At 45.7% G+C, this 17,346-nt stretch overlaps 1 protein-coding gene across 1 annotated transcript; it reads right to left on the bottom strand.

Moving 5' to 3' along the window:
• Window positions 1–572: 572 nt before the first annotated feature.
• LOC306772029 (protein HID1-like) lies at window positions 573–17,034 on the bottom strand (the record flags this gene model as incomplete). The annotated part of the gene is made up of 19 exons (XM_079261406.1): window positions 16,968–17,034; window positions 15,056–15,205; window positions 14,541–14,711; window positions 13,473–13,595; window positions 11,117–11,223; window positions 8,397–8,513; window positions 6,557–6,788; window positions 6,435–6,491; window positions 6,215–6,355; window positions 5,286–5,376; window positions 5,054–5,205; window positions 4,826–4,904; window positions 4,578–4,742; window positions 4,292–4,510; window positions 3,049–3,218; window positions 2,886–2,969; window positions 2,714–2,805; window positions 718–876; window positions 573–636 (listed from the first exon to the last, which is right to left on the bottom strand). Exons 1-19 carry the CDS (start codon window positions 17,031–17,033, stop codon window positions 573–575), a joined length of 2,439 nt encoding a protein of 812 aa, XP_079117532.1. The 5' UTR covers window position 17,034.
• Between the last annotated feature and the right edge of the window lie 312 nt (window positions 17,035–17,346).

The following is a 17,346-nucleotide window of genomic DNA, read 5'->3' as shown; positions in this document are numbered from 1 at the left end:
CAGGTTTTTCCACCTAAAACCAGCTTTACTGCCAATTCTTAACCTTTTTAAATGGAAGCAGCAGAAGGCGATGAAGCTTTTCAGCAGATTCAGATTAAACATCACTGATGTGAGTTGACCTGCTGCTTCATGCACTGAAATCCACATGAGAAGAAATTATTGGCTTTTACTGCTCAGATTTCCTAAAGGAAAAGAAATGAATATGTTTTCCAAACACACGGATGATCACCTTCTGGATATGGACTTGTGGTTAGATAACTTTAAACTCTGTTAACTTTCAGGGATTAAATCTCCTCTACATGTTAAAGCAGAGTCTCAACACTGAACTCATATCCATGGTTTTATTTCAGGCTGAATGAGACAAACCACAAAGTATCTGGGAGCCTTGCATGTGTGAAGGAGAGGAGCATTCCTCCTCCTACTGTTGGCTAAAGTGAGAAATGAACGTTCAGTGAATGTCTCCCGGCTGAGCTGGACGCGGGAAGACGCTCATGGCCACGTTATCTATCTGTGCTGAAGTCGGCTGAGTGAATGACGTGTTGACTGGCCGGTCCAGGTGATGAAGAGCTCGTCTAGATCCTCTGGATCTCAAACAGCCTGATGTCAGTGTCGTACCAGATCGGAGGATCTACGTTGCTGCGGCAACAGAAGAAAACATCTGATAAGACAGCAGGAAAGATAAAGCGACGTCCATATGATCGACTCAGCTGGGTTTACCGTAGGTAGATGACGCCCCACATGTAGGTGCGGAACCACATGGCCGTGCCGGCGTTGGCTTGGTACTTCCTGATGAGGATGGGGTGGGGGATGGGCAGGAGGCCGACCAGCGTGCCGTGCTGCAGGAACTTGAGGATCTCAGACTCATCAGTTAAACCCCTGAGGACGACAAACAGCCATCGGGATCAAACCCCCTGAATGTGTCAAGTTTGTTTGAGAACAAGCTGCAGAAAACTGCGGATATTAAAAAGTTTATGACGTTATGCTTTTATTTAACGGAAGCGTCTTATGTTTCCCGTCAGACGGTTGTTTCATTCGTTTTTCCTCAGTTTGCTCATCAGACGGAGGTCTGACGTCACCTTCCTTCGTTTACGTCTCGCTTCAGCTTTGAGGTCATTGTCCAGTTGGAGGACGGAGCTCCGTCTCAGGATCCGATACCTGGACGACTTTTTCACTAGGGCTGTGACGATATGCTTTCGTCCCGATTTGATTCCGATTTTTTGGGTGCCGATTCGTTTTAAATTGCGATTCTCAAGATTCCTCGATATTACAATCGATATTAAAATCGATATTACGATTTTTGTAGACTTAAAAACAACAACAAAAAACCCCTTTTTGCTCGTCATGTTTCTTCATTACAATAAAGAAAAAACAACCCAGCAGCCAGACCATCATTCTGCTGCCATTATGCCCAAGAAGACAAGTAAAAAGATCAATGAAAATAATAAGAATGACAAAAAAATTATTTATTTAAAAAAGAAAAATCTATTTTTTTAACAAAAAAAAAGAAAAAAGAAAAAGATTTTTAAAGCTGTGAAGCAAAAAAATCCAGATATTTGATTTTTTAAATTCTATTTTCCACCCGTTTTTTACCCAGATGTGACTCATATCGGATTTTTTTTAATGAGTCTGAATGACGCAGATTGGTTTTTTTAAATCAGAGCGAGGCCACATTGAACAGACATGCGATCTATGTCGAAGCGACCTCTGTCTGAACCTCACGCTGCATTTCATCCGACTTGAATGGCACAGAAGTGAGACAAACATCCCTTTAGTGGGTCAGGTCTGGATTTCACAGGGAGATATCCGCCGAGAACCGGGTGGTCATCCTATCGGGTTCGGTGCAGGTCAGTAAAATGTAACCCACACAGGACTCTGCATGTCTACGTCACTTATTCTGTTTTTATTTTGGCCGATTGTGTACAGCACTTTGTTTCAACTCTGGTTGTTTTAAAGGGCTTTTTAAATAAAGTTAAGTTATGCACAAAAGGCCATTTTTAACATTTGAGCTAATTTCTTTTTGCCGGTTCCGAGTGTGCAAATACTTCCAAATGAAAAAACTTATTTTATTTACATCCTCGAAGCAGTGTGTGTTCCTCTGTGCATGTGTGTTGCTTCTGGTCCACATCAGCGTTCACCCTTCCATCGTGATGAAGATGAAGAGAAAGTGAACGACTCCGCAAAATAAAATTGGATTTAGTGCAAAAACATAGACAAAAAAGCTTTTCCTCCAGGATTCATCAGTTTTTAACACCAAATCTGACCAACAAGCCAGATTCTGTCCATAAAGGACGCTCCCGCAGCATGATGCTGCCGCCACCGTGCTGGTCGCGCAGGAACCAGGAAGTAAATCCGTTTTTTCTCCATATTTGACCAGTAACACCGATTGATAGTAAAACATTTGGACATCCGTTCCAATCTAATTGCTAAGTAGGCATACATTGCTCAAACTTTCGACCAATCAGAGAGCTTGAATTGAAGGTAATGTCCAATCAGGAGCAGCAGAAGTGTGTGTTAGTTCTACATTGTTCTGTCAGTCGTAACTCCTGTTTTCTTCTTCTGGCCTTTGCGCTGCACTCTCTACTGATACATCCTGATCTGACAGCTGCAGCTGTCCTGGAAAAACATGTCTGGATGTAGACTGGGATGGAACGGATTGGGATTCTACATCCAGCTTTACACGTTGCTATAAAAACTATTAAATCTCTGCGTTTACTTGTCAATGCAAATCTTCTCCACTTGAGGGACCAGCACTTGCAGCAGCCTCATGATGGTCTGCAGAGGAAGTTTGGCTTTCCAGGACACCATCTGAGAACGGACAGACAATGGAGGTATCACATGACAGGAACCATCTCATACTGCCAGGCAATGGGCGGCCTTGTTCTCACCCAGTCTGGATTAGCGCTCCACGCTGCAGACGATGAGACGCTTGACATTCGACTCCGTGACATCTCTGACGGTGTGTAGTACACCTGATGATGGATTAAAACACTTGAATGGCAGAAAGAAACAAGTGAACTCAGAGTGTAGGTGAGGAGGCGTCCGTAATACCTCGTGGTCTCTCTCCGAGTTGGATTCGGTGTCGCTGGCGGCGGCGATGGCGCTGCTGTCGGCGGCAATGGTGCTGCTGTCGGCAGGTGTCTGCGGAGACTGACAGCGTGGCACAGCAACCATTGTCCCATCATCACTTACCTGAGACTTCTCCGTTATCTTATCAATTCCTGAAACATGCAAAGCAGTGTGATGACTGAAACACAACAGACAGGTACGACTCTGTGTCGGACGGTAACTATGGACTTGTGGGCTGCGTGGCGTTCCACAAAGCTCCACTTTGGGCCCCCTCTGATTCGCTATCTACATGCTCCGTTCATGGAAACAAACAAAATCTACGCTGAAGACAGTCAGTTAGACATTACTGTCCCTCCTACAGATTACACGCCTCTGTCACGCCCATAGACTGTATGTAAAAGATGGGCGGAGCCTCCGTGACGCCATTCGTAGGTTTCTGAAGAGCTGAATTGAAGCTCGGTGGGCGGTTCCTACCATCACCATCTTGGCAGGGTCTAGTTATGGTTGTTTTGCATCTTGTTTTGGTCCATATTTTGTGTCATATAAAAACTTTATGGCCTTTTTTTGATATTCTACTTTTTGTGTTTATTTTTCAGTATTTTCTGTTTTGTTTTCCTTTGAGTTTGTTGTGTTTTTTAAGCAATTTTTTTTATTTTGCAGCCAATGTTTAGGCTATTAATATTTAGTTTAATGCTGATTTGTGGCCTTTATTTGCATTTCTTCCACTTTTTATTTGTTTTGTTTCTCAGCTGCATAATCTTTAAGTTATGCATGTGTCCCTTATTAGTAATTGCTAGTTGTAATGATAGTTACCACATGTTTCTCTAGTCCACGTGTGTCAAACTCCAGTCCTCAAGGGCCGATATCCTGCAGATTTTTGCTGTTTCCATGCTCCAACACGCCTGACTGAAATAAATAAATAGGTTGACAAGAAGCTGCTGGATCTATTTTATTTGAATCAGGTGTGTTGGTCGAGGGAAACCATAAAAACCTGCTGGATACCGACCCTCGAGGACTACAGTTCAACACCCCTAGTCTATACAGTCAGTCAGTCTTTCGACCTTTTTAGTTATCTTTAATTCTGTTTCTGAATCAGTTTACAGTTTTCATTTAACTCTAAACTTCAGCTTCATAATGATCCATTTTCCCACTTCAGACAAATTAAGGGAATGTTTGCAGGATTGACTGCTTTTAACTCGAACCTTGGAGTACTTTGACTTCCTACCTGGGGTGGCCTCCAAAGTGGCTTTTAGTGTTCCTGGCTCAGCAGGTACGGCAGGTCTGGAGCCCTCCATGGACACATTGTCTGTAGAATTAACCCTGGAAATCCCTGCCTTTTTCTTCTGCAGAGCTTTCTGGATCGACGCCCTGTCAGTCGGCAGGTTGGCCAGCTGGTGGAACACATTCCTCTTACGGATGATGGCGTACACCAGGTTGGAGTTACCTGTGGAGGAGATTCACTCGGTGTCCTGAACAGTCTCTCGCTGAAGTGTCCACGTCTTTTCTCTCACCATCAAACTGATACTGGATGATGTTGTTGAAGACCTCCAGCAGGAAGAAGGCCAGGTGGTGGTTCTGGGGGGCGGAGAGGAGGAACCAGGGTGTAGAGAAGGCCTCCAGTAGGTGGAGCAGCTTGTTGGCTGCCACCATGGACAGGCTTTTAAGGTAAGGTGAAACTGTGGAGACAAACAGAATTGTGGGAAAGCAGAGCAGTCAGTCCACTCCACCAGCAGGGGGCAGCATTTCGTTTGAGACTCACTGTTCACTATGATGGTGAGCAGGCAGTCAAAGAGAGGATGGAGACGCTGGTGTCCACAGGTGATGATTTTATGAAATATCTAATGATGATAAAATATAACAAACAAATGCAGCTGATATTTGCAGAGTTAATCATTTAAATATATTAAAGTAAAAATGTGCAAATAAAGAGGTGAAGTAAAACACAAGAAGTGCTCGTATCGCATGACGGAGAGCGCTTGTTTCTCACCACTATGAGCAGGTCAGCGTGTGTTCCTGTGAAAACAGGAATGTCCATGGGTACCCGGAGAGTGTACGGCTTGTTCAGACGGACCCCAAAGTTTCTCTCTCCGCTCAACAGCAGCAGGATGAACACGCCGATATGCACAAGTCCCACCCGAGCTGCAGAGGAACAGAAACAGCTGGAGACTTCAGCTGCATACGAGTTTATCCTAAACACACACACATGCACACGGACTCACATTGATCTGCTCTGGCATCATTCAGGTAGAAAAGGATAGGAACCAGCATCTCCAACACATCGCTGCTCTTCAGGACAAAAAACAGGAACTTCTAGAATACAAAAAACATATAAATAGAAATGTTTGAGTCTAGGAATCCCATAAATAATAAATAAATAATATATACATCACAGCAGATCCGCGAGTTTCTCCATAGAACGAGACTTTTCCTGTAAAACGTTGAACTAATCAGGGACAGGGAGGGTTTTAAATACATTTTTATCTTTGTGCAAGCAACGATGATTTATGTTTATAGCTTCATTTACATAAAGTGTCCTTTCCTGGTCAATTTGAATATCTTGCGGTCATTTAATTTGTTTTGGTTAGAATTTTCTGTATGTAGTTAGTGTTGTTCTGCTTTATTTGGATCCATTTTGTGTCATTGTGCAAAAACAATGACATTTTTTATTTATACATTTTTGTACTTTTTTCTCTTTTGTATTATTTTTAACAAAAAAAACCCAGCCAGCCATCCATCCATGGTTCCAGGCCAGCAGAGAGATATAATCCCTCCAGCGTGTCCTGGATCTTCCCAGGAACACCTCACCAGGGAGGCGTCCAGGAGGCATCCTGACCAGATGCCTGGCCTACTTTTGTCGTTTAAGTGAATTTATATTGTAAATAAGACTTTGTGTCTCAGTGGGACTACCTCTATAAATAAAGGTTAAATGGAAAAAAATAACTCCATAGACATGGACTCAAACTGACTGAAAATAATCAAAGACATGCCAGTCCAGCAGTTTTGCAAAGTACCAGAAGAAATCCCGACCCGACAAACTTAAAAACCAGACGCAGAGTGTTTGAACTTCTGGAAAATGACACGAAACAACAACTGTTTGTTTTGTTTTTATGTTTGAAGCTATATTTTCTGGAAACTTGCAGATCTTTACCTTGTTGAAGTCACAGAACTTCCAGAACAGGATCAGCAGCTCCTGGTGGAACTGGATCTTCTTTGTGGATCGAGGAAGGTAAGTCTGGATCAGAGGGTTGTTGAGCAGCTGAGCCAGGCCTTTCAGAACAAAGCTCAAGTCCTGGTGAAGAAGAGCAGAGGACACGTAAACCTCCCACCGTTGTCACCCTGTTTGCTGTTAGAAGGAAGGTCAGGAATACCTCTTCTCTGTGAATCCTGGAGAGATAATTCACAAAGAGGTTTTCGGGTGCCGCTTCCTGAAAAGAGACCATTATCACCCCAACGTCTAACTTTAACAGAAATAACTTTGTTCTGGTGCTACCTCCGGCCCCTCGTCAGCCGAAAGCGATGCAGAGGCGTCCAGAGCCCGCAGGGCGGCGCTTGCCGCCGTTCCAGCTTCGTGCTCCAGAGTAACGACCAGGATCTGGACCGCCTGCTCCACCAGCTGCTCCCGGGAGTCGGAGAACAGCAGGTGGTTGTACGGGATGCCGTAGCCCACAGGGTCGTAGGCACACACCACGTTGAGCAGGGAGGTGAACAGCGGCAGGGCATGTCTGAAGCAGGTAAACACACGCGGAGGTTGGTAAAAGGCTGAGCTGTGCGCCTGCATCAGGCTCAGAGGAGAAGCTTTATATTTCACCTGCATGCAGGAATAATGACCTAAAAGCAGTCTTTATGTAAACTCTGCTTTTACTGCATGCACAGTACTGCATGCCAGGCAACAAACTGGCAGATACAAGTCCACATATTTAAATAACAACTTCATTAAATACAGCATTTGTTTCCCTGTTCGTCCTTCTAATCTACCGATCCAACAGCTGGAGTTACAAGTTCCTTTATGTTTAAATCCTGTATAAAAGTAGAGCTTTTTTTATTCCCGGTATACGTCATACGTCACGTGCACCCTCTGTCCAACCCGCCGCTCTAAAGAGGAATTAAGTGTTTCATGTAAACCCTCATTCTGAATTATTGTCTTCATGTAAACTCGTAGGAGAATACATTGATTCCGAATTAATAATTCCGAATAAAAAAAAAAAAATCATGTAACCATACCGACTATCAATAAATAGATGAGCTGACATCGAGGAGCGTTTCTTCTGTATTTGTATGTTTCGACGAACAACAATAGCAATTCGCAGATGTTTCCACTGAACAGAGTTTAGCTCATAAGCCTCAATTCTTGTAAAATATCGTCCAGCTGACGAGAGTTTACGAGAATTGCTAGGTAGCCACGTTATTTCAGGGTTTTCTACTTGCTACGAAGAATTTGCTCCAACTTTTTGAAAACTCTGAAATTCATTATTGTTTGTTCCATACCACGTTATCTTAACCGGAAGTGAACTGGTCATATGACCCCCAACGACACGTCCGGGACACGTAAACGTAAAAAAAAAAAAGTGGTTTTGCAATAAATTTCCAAATTGAAGCGTCTGAAAACCACCTCATGAAATCATAAAAACTTTTTAGTGAAATTTCAGGCTTTTTTTCAAAATTTAGGTGTTTCTATTGGCGGTTTTTATTGCGATATTTAGTTTTTTTTTGCACAATTCTAGGTTTAATGGAAACGCACGTACTGTCCACAGCAGTTGAGCTCTTATGCAGTCATGTCAGACAGCGATATTTTGTTAGAAAATTGCTTGTTGGTGATGAACACCGGATTTTTTTTCATTATAAACCTCCAAACTGGCTAAGATTTTGCTTCTAGATTCAGCTTCCTGCCAAATTAACAATGACCTGCTCGGTTTTTACAGGAGCAGAAGATAAAAATCTGCCTAAACTGGTCAGAAAGTACAAGAACAAGTTGAGTTATTCGGTTATTGACGTTTATCAAAGAAAAGACTTGTTTGTCAATATCAAGAAAAAACTATTTTTGTCTTAAGATAAAACCAGTTAACTCATTAGCTCAATGTAATAATGGCTGTCGGCCATTTACGGCATTCTTTATGAGAATTACCAGCATGAAAACAAGTTTCTGGGTCATTACAACTTATAGATTCATCAGGAGACAAGGTTTTTGAGACTTATTTGTTCAAACTGGAGCTAGTTTACCTCATTAAACAGTGCACATTAAAATCCAACTAGGAGTCAAACAAAAGAAATAAGTTTCTTTGTTTCCAGTTTGTTAAACTGGAAAAAAATTTAAAAACCAGTCAGCTGTTTACCTGTTTTCTGTGGAGCAGAAGAAGGAGACCCAGGGGTTGAAGACTTTGCTGTCAGAGGAAGGAGGGAGGTACATGGCTTCAGAGAAGCAGGTGAGAAGCAACTTCAGCAGCTCAGTTCTGAAAAAAACAAAACAAGACGATGCTAAAATGTTATTTAGTCATACAGAAGCTGGAGGTAAGACAGCAAATATAGGATAGAGGGTGTGTGTATTTGTGTGTGTGTGTGAAAAGTGAAGCCTATGCGGAAATCCATAAAACTGCAGTTCCTCCTTCATCCACTAGGGGCTGCAAAACAGAGCAAATCCCCATAGACTCCCATGTTAAAAAGACCAACTTCACAGCAGAAATAAACATGTTTACAGCAGAAATAAACATGTTTACAGCAGGAATAAACACGTTTACAGCAGCAATAAACATGTTTACAGCGGAATAAACATGTTTACAGCAGCAATAAACATGTTTACAGCAGCAATAAACATGTTTACAGCAGGAATAAACATGTTTACAGCAGCAATAAACATGTTTACAGCAGGAATAAACATGTTTACAGCAGGAATAAACATGTTTACAGCAGCAATAAACATGTTTACAGCAGCAATAAACATGTTTACAGCGGAATAAACATGTTTACAGCAGCAATAAACATGTTTACAGCAGCAATAAACACGTTTACAGCAGCAATAAACATGTTTACAGCGGAATAAACATGTTTACAGCAGCAATAAACATGTTTACAGCAGCAATAAACATGTTTACAGCAGCAATAAACATGTTTACAGCAGGAATAAACATGTTTACAGCAGAAATAAACACGTTTACAGCAGGAATAAACATGTTTACAGCAGGAATAAACATGTTTACAGCAGCAATAAACATGTTTACAGCAGGAATAAACATGTTTACAGCAGGAATAAACACGTTTACAGCAGCAATAAACACGTTTACAGCAGCAATAAACACGTTTACAGCAGCAATAAACATGTTTACAGCAGGAATAAACATGTTTACAGCAGCAATAAACACGTTTACAGCAGCAATAAACATGTTTACAGCAGCAATAAACATGTTTACAGCGCAATAAACATGTCTACAGCAGCAATAAACACGTTTACAGCAGCAATAAACATGTTTACAGCAGCAATAAACATGTTTACAGCAGCAATAAACACGTTTACAGCAGCAATAAACATGTTTACAGCAGAAATAAACATGTTTACAGCAGCAATAAACATGTTTACAGCAGGAATAAACATGTTTACAGCAGAAATAAACATGTTTTCAGCAGCAATAAACATGTTTACAGCAGAAATAAACATGTTTTCAGCAGCAATAAACATGTTTACAGCAGAAATAAACATGTTTTCAGCAGCAATAAACATGTTTACAGCCTGATACAAAACACATTTTATGTTTAATAGGTCAGGTTTACCTTCATGACTACTTTGGGGGGGGAGTGCATTTTTTCTAACTCGCCTGTTTAATGTTAAAATTCAGCATAATTGGGGGCGTGTTATTTTGATTGACAGGTAGAGTGCAGCACAAACACTGTTTTTAACTGGCTAACAGCACGCATTAACATGCCGAGCACTGTTATCTGGTTAGCTCAGTTAACGCTAAGCTACAGGTAATTTAAAGTTTGACACGTGTCAATCATCCACCATGACGCTCACAACCCCCCCTCTCAGCTCCACCTCTTTGACCATTTCTGTATTTTCTGGGAGTGACGACATGCATGACGCTGCCAAGATGGCGACGGTAGGAACCGCCCAATGAGCTTCAGTTCAGCTCTTCAGAAACCTACAAGTGACATCACAGAGGCTCCGCCCATCTGTTTTACGATCTATGTGCCAAAAAAAACTACTTTATGTCAAAAACTTAGTTTATTTATCATATCCCCAAGTAGCTGCCTTCAGTTCACAGTCACTACTCTTCCTGGGGTCTCAACTTATTACATCATTTGCTTAAAATACATACAAGCACCCAACAACACACACATACAGATACTGTTTGTATGAAAAGTGCTTTATAAATAAACTTTGATTTGATTTAATATGTTCATATGAAGATTTTTACATGTTGGCGCCCCCTAATGAGGACTAATTCTGCATCCGTCCTGCATCCTGTCTCTTTTCAAAGCTCTCTCCTGCCAGTAAAAGTCAGTCCAATGTTAATTGTTCTTATGTGTCACTTTCCCTCTGACCATGTCCTCGTGCCTTTCTTTGCCTCGTTGTGTTTTCTAACATGGCTTCTGCGTCGACTTCCTGTTGTTGCCGTGTGACACGTTGCTGTAAAGCGAAATGCTGCCGTAAAGCGAAATGCTGCCGTAAAGCAATGCTCCAGGATGGAAAATATCTTATGAAGAGCATTTCTCAGCCTCAAGACACTGCGACATCTTCAGGAATGAACATGATAAAAGTCACTGTGGAGTCTAAAGGAGTCAGAAGAATGAGATTAAAGTTGTGAAGTTTTGCAGTTACGTTAAGTTATTAAAATTTCTAGAACATTTGCAGCTACGGTGATGACCGGCTTTGCTTAAAAGGAAAACTGCTAAATAAACTGGGTAGTTTTTCAGGTATTTCTGTAAAAGGAATACGGTGTTTCTGCTCACAGATGTTTCCTGATCTTGAACAAAGTTTAGTGAGTCGTCATAAAGCAAACAAAAGCAGCTTAGAAAACCCAAAGGGCAAACAGTCTGAGCTGAAAGGGTGCCGGAGTCTCACCTGTTCAGATCATGGACGTAGTTGGGTGGAGGCGACTGAGCAAAGCCCACCCCGGCCTCCCAGATGTACTCGCAGCTGTCTATGGATCGCATGTCCTCGGCTGTGTCCTGCAGAAAACCAGAACTTTAAAACCCACTGATGTCCAGAGATGCAACCTCTTCAGACCACCTAGTTCCCACTCACACAAGCCAGGAATCTCTCCTGAAACTGGAAGGATTTGCAGCCAGCTGTGCTGTTCGCTCGTTACCTCAGGATTCCACTCAGACATCTCTGACTGAATAGTCGCTGTACGATGATACAACATCTGTGTACTAAAACACGGGAACTGTTGAGATAACTCAGGTGAGTTGTGCACAACACACGCCGTCGGTACCGCCCCCCCCATCTGTTTCCTCGTCATCTCTGCACTGACGCGACGGTCTTGGACGCGTTTCCTGTTGCTTCTGCAGGTTTCCACCTCAGCTTCTCGTAACAGCACTGATTTAAACGAACATCCAAGCTTTTTATGAGTATGCACAAGTTATCCATACATCCATCTTCTGCCGCTTATCCGGGGTCGGGTCGCGGGGGCAGCAGCCTAAGCAGGGAAGCCCAGACTTCCCTCTCCCCAGCCACATTGGCCAACTCTGCGGGGGGATCCCGAGGCTCACATTCAGATGGTAGGATCAGAATCTGCTGGAAACATCATGACAACATGGATCCATCCATGTTTTTGTCCCACTTTGGTCCCCTTAGTACCAACATGACATGGTTTAACCCCCTAGTCTACCTGAGTCCTGCTGCTGACCATGTCCGTCCCTTTCTGAGCACAGTGTAGCATCTTCTGATGGAAACTTCCAGCAGGATGATGCACCATGTCACAAAGCTCACGTCACCATGACGATGAGTTCACTGTCCTCCAACGGCCTCCACAGTCACCAGATCTACATCCAGCAGAGCAGCTTGCTGAGTCTATAGGAGTTCTGAATGGAAAATGTGGTCCAACCCGGTACCAGTAAGGTGGACCTGGTAAAGTGTCCAGTGAGGGTGTAAAACAGGTCTAAACCAGCAGTGGGACTGTGTTCACACATACTCACACAAAGTTGAGTACTCCACTAAAAATATCTGCATGTGACACCTCGGTGCAGATAAGGGCAGCTTTCTGCACAGATATGAGGAGGTGCTGCAGCTGTTTTACATACGTAAGCTGACAGTGTGTCACGCCGCGACACGCCACAGCTCCCTGGCTTAAACCAGCGCTTCTCAACCTTTTTTACAACCTTGTGAAATATTTTTCACCTAACAGGTGCAAAGTACTTTTGGTTCAGAAAAAACACGAAATACAGCATTTTATCATTTGTGTTTGGCCTTTTAAACTTTAATTGTGTTTTGCACATCTCTACTATACGCTTCTACCAGGACTCCATTGTTTGCGTTGTCAAGGCGACGGTGGCGTTCAATTCACCTCGAAATGTGGGATTTTTGGGAGGAATGAAATGGTGTAAATCAGTTTATCAATGTAAACTTACATTCATTGGAATATATTAAATATTTATATATTATGTTTATATTATTTAAGGATGTTTTAAAGAAAACATAAAAAAATATATTTTTTAAAAAACTTTCACGTACCCCCTGGAATGCCTGTAAGTACCCCCAGGTGTATGCGTACAACCATTTGAGAAACAGTGGCTGAACCAAACACACCAGCTCCTAGTTTAAGCTCCTAGTAAACACTTTTCCTGGAAAGTTCATCTGTTCAGCAGCGAGGAGTCACCGAAGCAGTTTGTTTAACAACACATCAGCAGATAATCTCCTCAGAAACATCTTCTGACCTCCAAAAGACCAGAAAACTACGGGGAAGTGAGAGTGCAACCTGGCTTCCATCTGCTGTGTGTGTGTGTGTGTGTGTGTGTGTGTTTCACGCCTCATAAGTCACAGAGGCAGGTGGGAATCAGCAGCAGCCGCCGGCCTTTTCCTCTGGAATGGAGGAGTGATGTCATCAGCTCCCAGTCGCTCCAGTGTTTGCTGAGCTCAGTTAAGAAGCATCCGCCTTGTTCAAACACCCCCGACCCCCCCCCCCCCGTCCTCCCCCCCACCCCCTCCCCGTCAGTCATTAACTGGAACTACCGACCGGGAAGGTTACATGAAGGTGATAACGGCGCTACCTGGAGCTGCTGACCTCTTTAGAGTTGCTGCGGTTTCCTGCTTCATGTGGAGGAGTTGTCGTCCCCCGTGGAGCGACGCGGTGGGGGCGAAATACATCCATCACACTCTGTGTTTACACCGACTAGTTGCATTTGATATGAACGCGTATTAACTATCTGTTTAAAGTTCATTAATCTGCTCAGATTGTGGAGTTTCTGCTCTGACCTACCGCGCTGCTCTTCTTGTGGCTCTGGATGGTGAAATCTGGGCAGAAGAGCAGGTCAGCGGTGGCCAACAGCAGCGACTCGGCCAGCGGACGAGCTTCGTTTGCATCAACGTCTTCATCCAAACACTGGAAAACAAGAACACAGGTTAGGGTTACACCGAACCTTTCTTCGGTTTTACGGATAAAAATCTTTTTTTTCGGCCCCGGGACGTTCACGCGGTGCTTTATGTTCCTAAAGTCGGCGTGTCCAGCGTCGCTCCTCCAGGCTTTCAGTATATCCCTGCTCCAACACACCTGACTCAAACTATGCAGAACTTCATTGGCTGTAATGCAAGCCAGGTGTGTTGGAGCAGGGATACAATGAAAACCTGCAGGACAGCGGCCCTGGAGGGCCCAAAAGGCTCCTTTCTACCGGGAAGCTGGAGGTAAGCTGCATCCGGTTGGATGCCTGACACACATGACATCATTCAACGGGGCGATCCAAACAACCAGAAACATGTAAACACAGTCAGACCGGTCAGGCAGCAGGAGGGACGCGTCGGACCTACGCGGAGCAAACGGCGGTGATGTCACGAGGACGTCCTCCTCCTTTCAGCTCGACCGAGTCTCGTTTTTCTTTTCTCCTGACATTTTAGGAAGACGTTGGGTTAACAGACATCTCTGTGTTCCTCCTCAGAAAGCTCCTGACCTGAAGCAGCCTTCCACCTGCAGCAGCTCTCTGCAGTCCAACACTTTCATTACGGGACATTCAATCCCGCTTTAATTCAACCACCGGCGGAGGGGAGGGGGACGCACAATATGGGCAGTGTTTGTACTTCGCTCCCCTGTTGACCAGGTAACCAGAGACCCAGCAGCCGTCGGCGGACAGACAGAGAGAGGAGGGGGGATCTGGCTTCTGTCCCCTCAGCACCGGCCTTGGTTTACTCTGCAGAGTCGGGTCTGAACATCAGCTGACAGGTCCCGCTCTACAAACTGTCTGCAGGCAGACAGGACTCCTCTGGCAGCTGATTTCCCATCAATGATTCTAACACAAGGAAAAGTGCAGCAACAGTTCAGATATGAGAGTTTTACCCCTGATCTGCTGGCTCCGGGGATGGTGGACCAGAAGAAGCCCCTCCAGTCTGCATCCTCAAAGATGTAGGGGAGGACCCGGGTCAGCAGGCGGGTGCAGTTCACCACGATCTGACGCTCCTTCTCCGAGGGACAGCCGGAGTCGGCACACTGGACCAGCCGCTCCACCGCCTGAGAGGAACAGCAGCATGTCTCCTTTTCTCTCAAAAAACTTCAAACCAGATTCATCAGGAACATAAACGCATCCATCTCCTCATGCAGAGTTTTTTCTTCTTCATATTTTTCTGGTTAAATCTGTTCCTGGTTGACATAGAGTGAGTCGACCTCTGCACTCCAGCGTGGGAACAACAAACATCTGAATTCCTTGGTGTCCAGCTGTATCCAGGATGGACAAAAGCAGCTGGAAAGTCACTCCCAGGCGTCCAACGTGTGAAACCAGACTTCCTGCGGAGCCTGAAGCATCCAGACCAGAACCTGCAAGTTTCATTAAACCCACAATCCTGCACCTATTTCACCTTGTAGCAGAGGGTTGCCAGGTTGGATGGAGACTCCTCTCGGACAGCTCGGATCTCAGCTGCAGGCACCAGGGCGAATATATCCTGGACGGCGATGGAAGAGTCGACCCAGAACTGATCCCAGAAGACGTCGTCCGTGGCTTCGACGGGCTGCAGGGAAACATCAGAACACACGCGTGTTTTCTGCACGATGGTGTGGAAATATAACGGAAACCAAGTTGTATTTCAGCAAAATGACATTAAATATTTAATAAATCTGCAGCGGAATTAACAGCTAACTAATTTCCTGTCGTTTCACATGATCCTGATACCTGATAAACAGACCAACTGGCAGCTTTTTGACCCGACTCCCATCACTGAATACCTGCAGAGAGTCCAGACCTCCACCAACCAACAACCGTTGGATTTACTGCACTGGTCCAGTTTGACCAAAACAACCAGGTTGAGGGCTGGGATCCGGTTTCCGTCCCACAGCTGCAGCAGGAGGACGTACCTGCTGCATGTGGAGCTTCCACAGTGTAAAACTAACCATGTGAACAGTGGTCAACATCTCAGAACAAGGCAAAACATCAACAAAAGGAACATTTCAGAAGGTTTTAGCTTCATCTTTAGGAAGCACACACACACACACACATTTATCTGTGTGTCTCGTTCCACACAAGCATGACCCTCACATGTTCTGCCTCTGACAGGTGACTCATCAGTCTTTCCACTGGTGGGAAAACAACACGCAAAGGCAGAAACACGCGTTCAAATGTGCGGTTTTCTTCCGTTTACATGAGAAAAAAACTACCGAGTTTTTCAGAGACGAAGAATCTGCGTCAGTGTTTGGAACAGGACTGATGTCTAGTTGAGCTTTCAGGACACCTGTTGCTGACGGCTGTACCTCACCCCGCGAGCCTCACCCCGCACTCCTCACCCCGCGAGCCTCACCCCGCGAGCCTCACCCCGCGAGCCTCACCCCGCGAGCCTCACCCCGCAAGCCTCACCCCGCGAGCCTCACCCCGCACTCCTCACCCCGCGAGCCTCACCCCGCGAGCCTCACCCCGCAAGCCTCACCCCGCACTCCTCACCCTGCGAGCCTCACCCCGCACTCCTCACCCTGCGAGCCTCACCCCGCACTCCTCACCCTGCGAGCCTCACCCCGCGAGCCTCACCCCGCAAGCCTCACCCTGCGAGCCTCACCCCGCGAGCCTCACCCCGCACTCCTCACCCCGCGAGCCTCACCCCGCACTCCTCACCCTGCGAGCCTCACCCTGCGAGCCTCACCCCGCACTCCTCACCCTGCGAGCCTCACCCCGCGAGCCTCACCCCGCACTCCTCACCCCGCGAGCCTCACCCCGCGAGCCTCACCCCGCACTCCTCACCCTGCGAGCCTCACCCCGCACTCCTCACCCTGCGAGCCTCACCCCGCGAGCCTCACCCCGCGAGCCTCACCCTGCGAGCCTCACCCCGCACTCCTCACCCTGCGAGCCTCACCCCGCGAGCCTCACCCCGCACTCCTCACCCCGCGAGCCTCACCCCGCGAGCCTCACCCCGCACTCCTCACCCTGCGAGCCTCACCCCGCAAGCCTCACCCTGCGAGCCTCACCCCGCGAGCCTCACCCCGCACTCCTCACCCCGCGAGCCTCACCCCGCACTCCTCACCCTGCGAGCCTCACCCCGCACTCCTCACCCTGCGAGCCTCACCCCGCGAGCCTCACCCCGCGAGCCTCACCCCGTAGCGGCGGGAAAACATGAATCTTTCCACACATATGTTTGCGTTCAGCTTCATTCTGGTTGGGAAACTGATAAGGTTGCACCTTGCGTGCTGCCATCTGGACTGGAGAGTTTTCTGCGCAGCTTTCCTTTGAGCGCAAACGCAGCGCTGCGCCAGAAACTGCGTCCTGGTTCCGGAGGAACCCGAACCCACCTGGGTTCTGGTGGTCAGCTGGATCACCGCTTTCCTGAAGTGCAGTTTGCTGTCAGCGTTCCCCATGTTCTCCTTCCAGCCTGCTCTGCCTCGCGCGGACAAGCCTCATCCAGCTCTCACTGCGCGCTGGTGCGTTCACCGGCTGCTCGGAAATTACACACACTCTGCTGTAGGACTCCTCAAAATGCTCGCGCATTTCTCACTTTGTTGTTGTGGAGCATGAATGATTGTTGAATGATTAAATATTACAGAGATTGTTAATTATAAACACATTTACATCTATCCAGCACGAGCACGAGCCGCCCCATGACTGAAAGGAAAAGGAGGTTTTTTTTTTTCCTAATAAATAAATAAAATTTAATTTAACAACTGAATTTCA

This window comes from Telmatherina bonti (genome assembly GCF_933228915.1).
Source record: "Telmatherina bonti genome assembly, chromosome: 21".
NCBI lineage: Eukaryota > Metazoa > Chordata > Actinopteri > Atheriniformes > Telmatherinidae > Telmatherina > Telmatherina bonti.
This window is presented reverse-complemented; position numbering and strand designations above follow the sequence as displayed.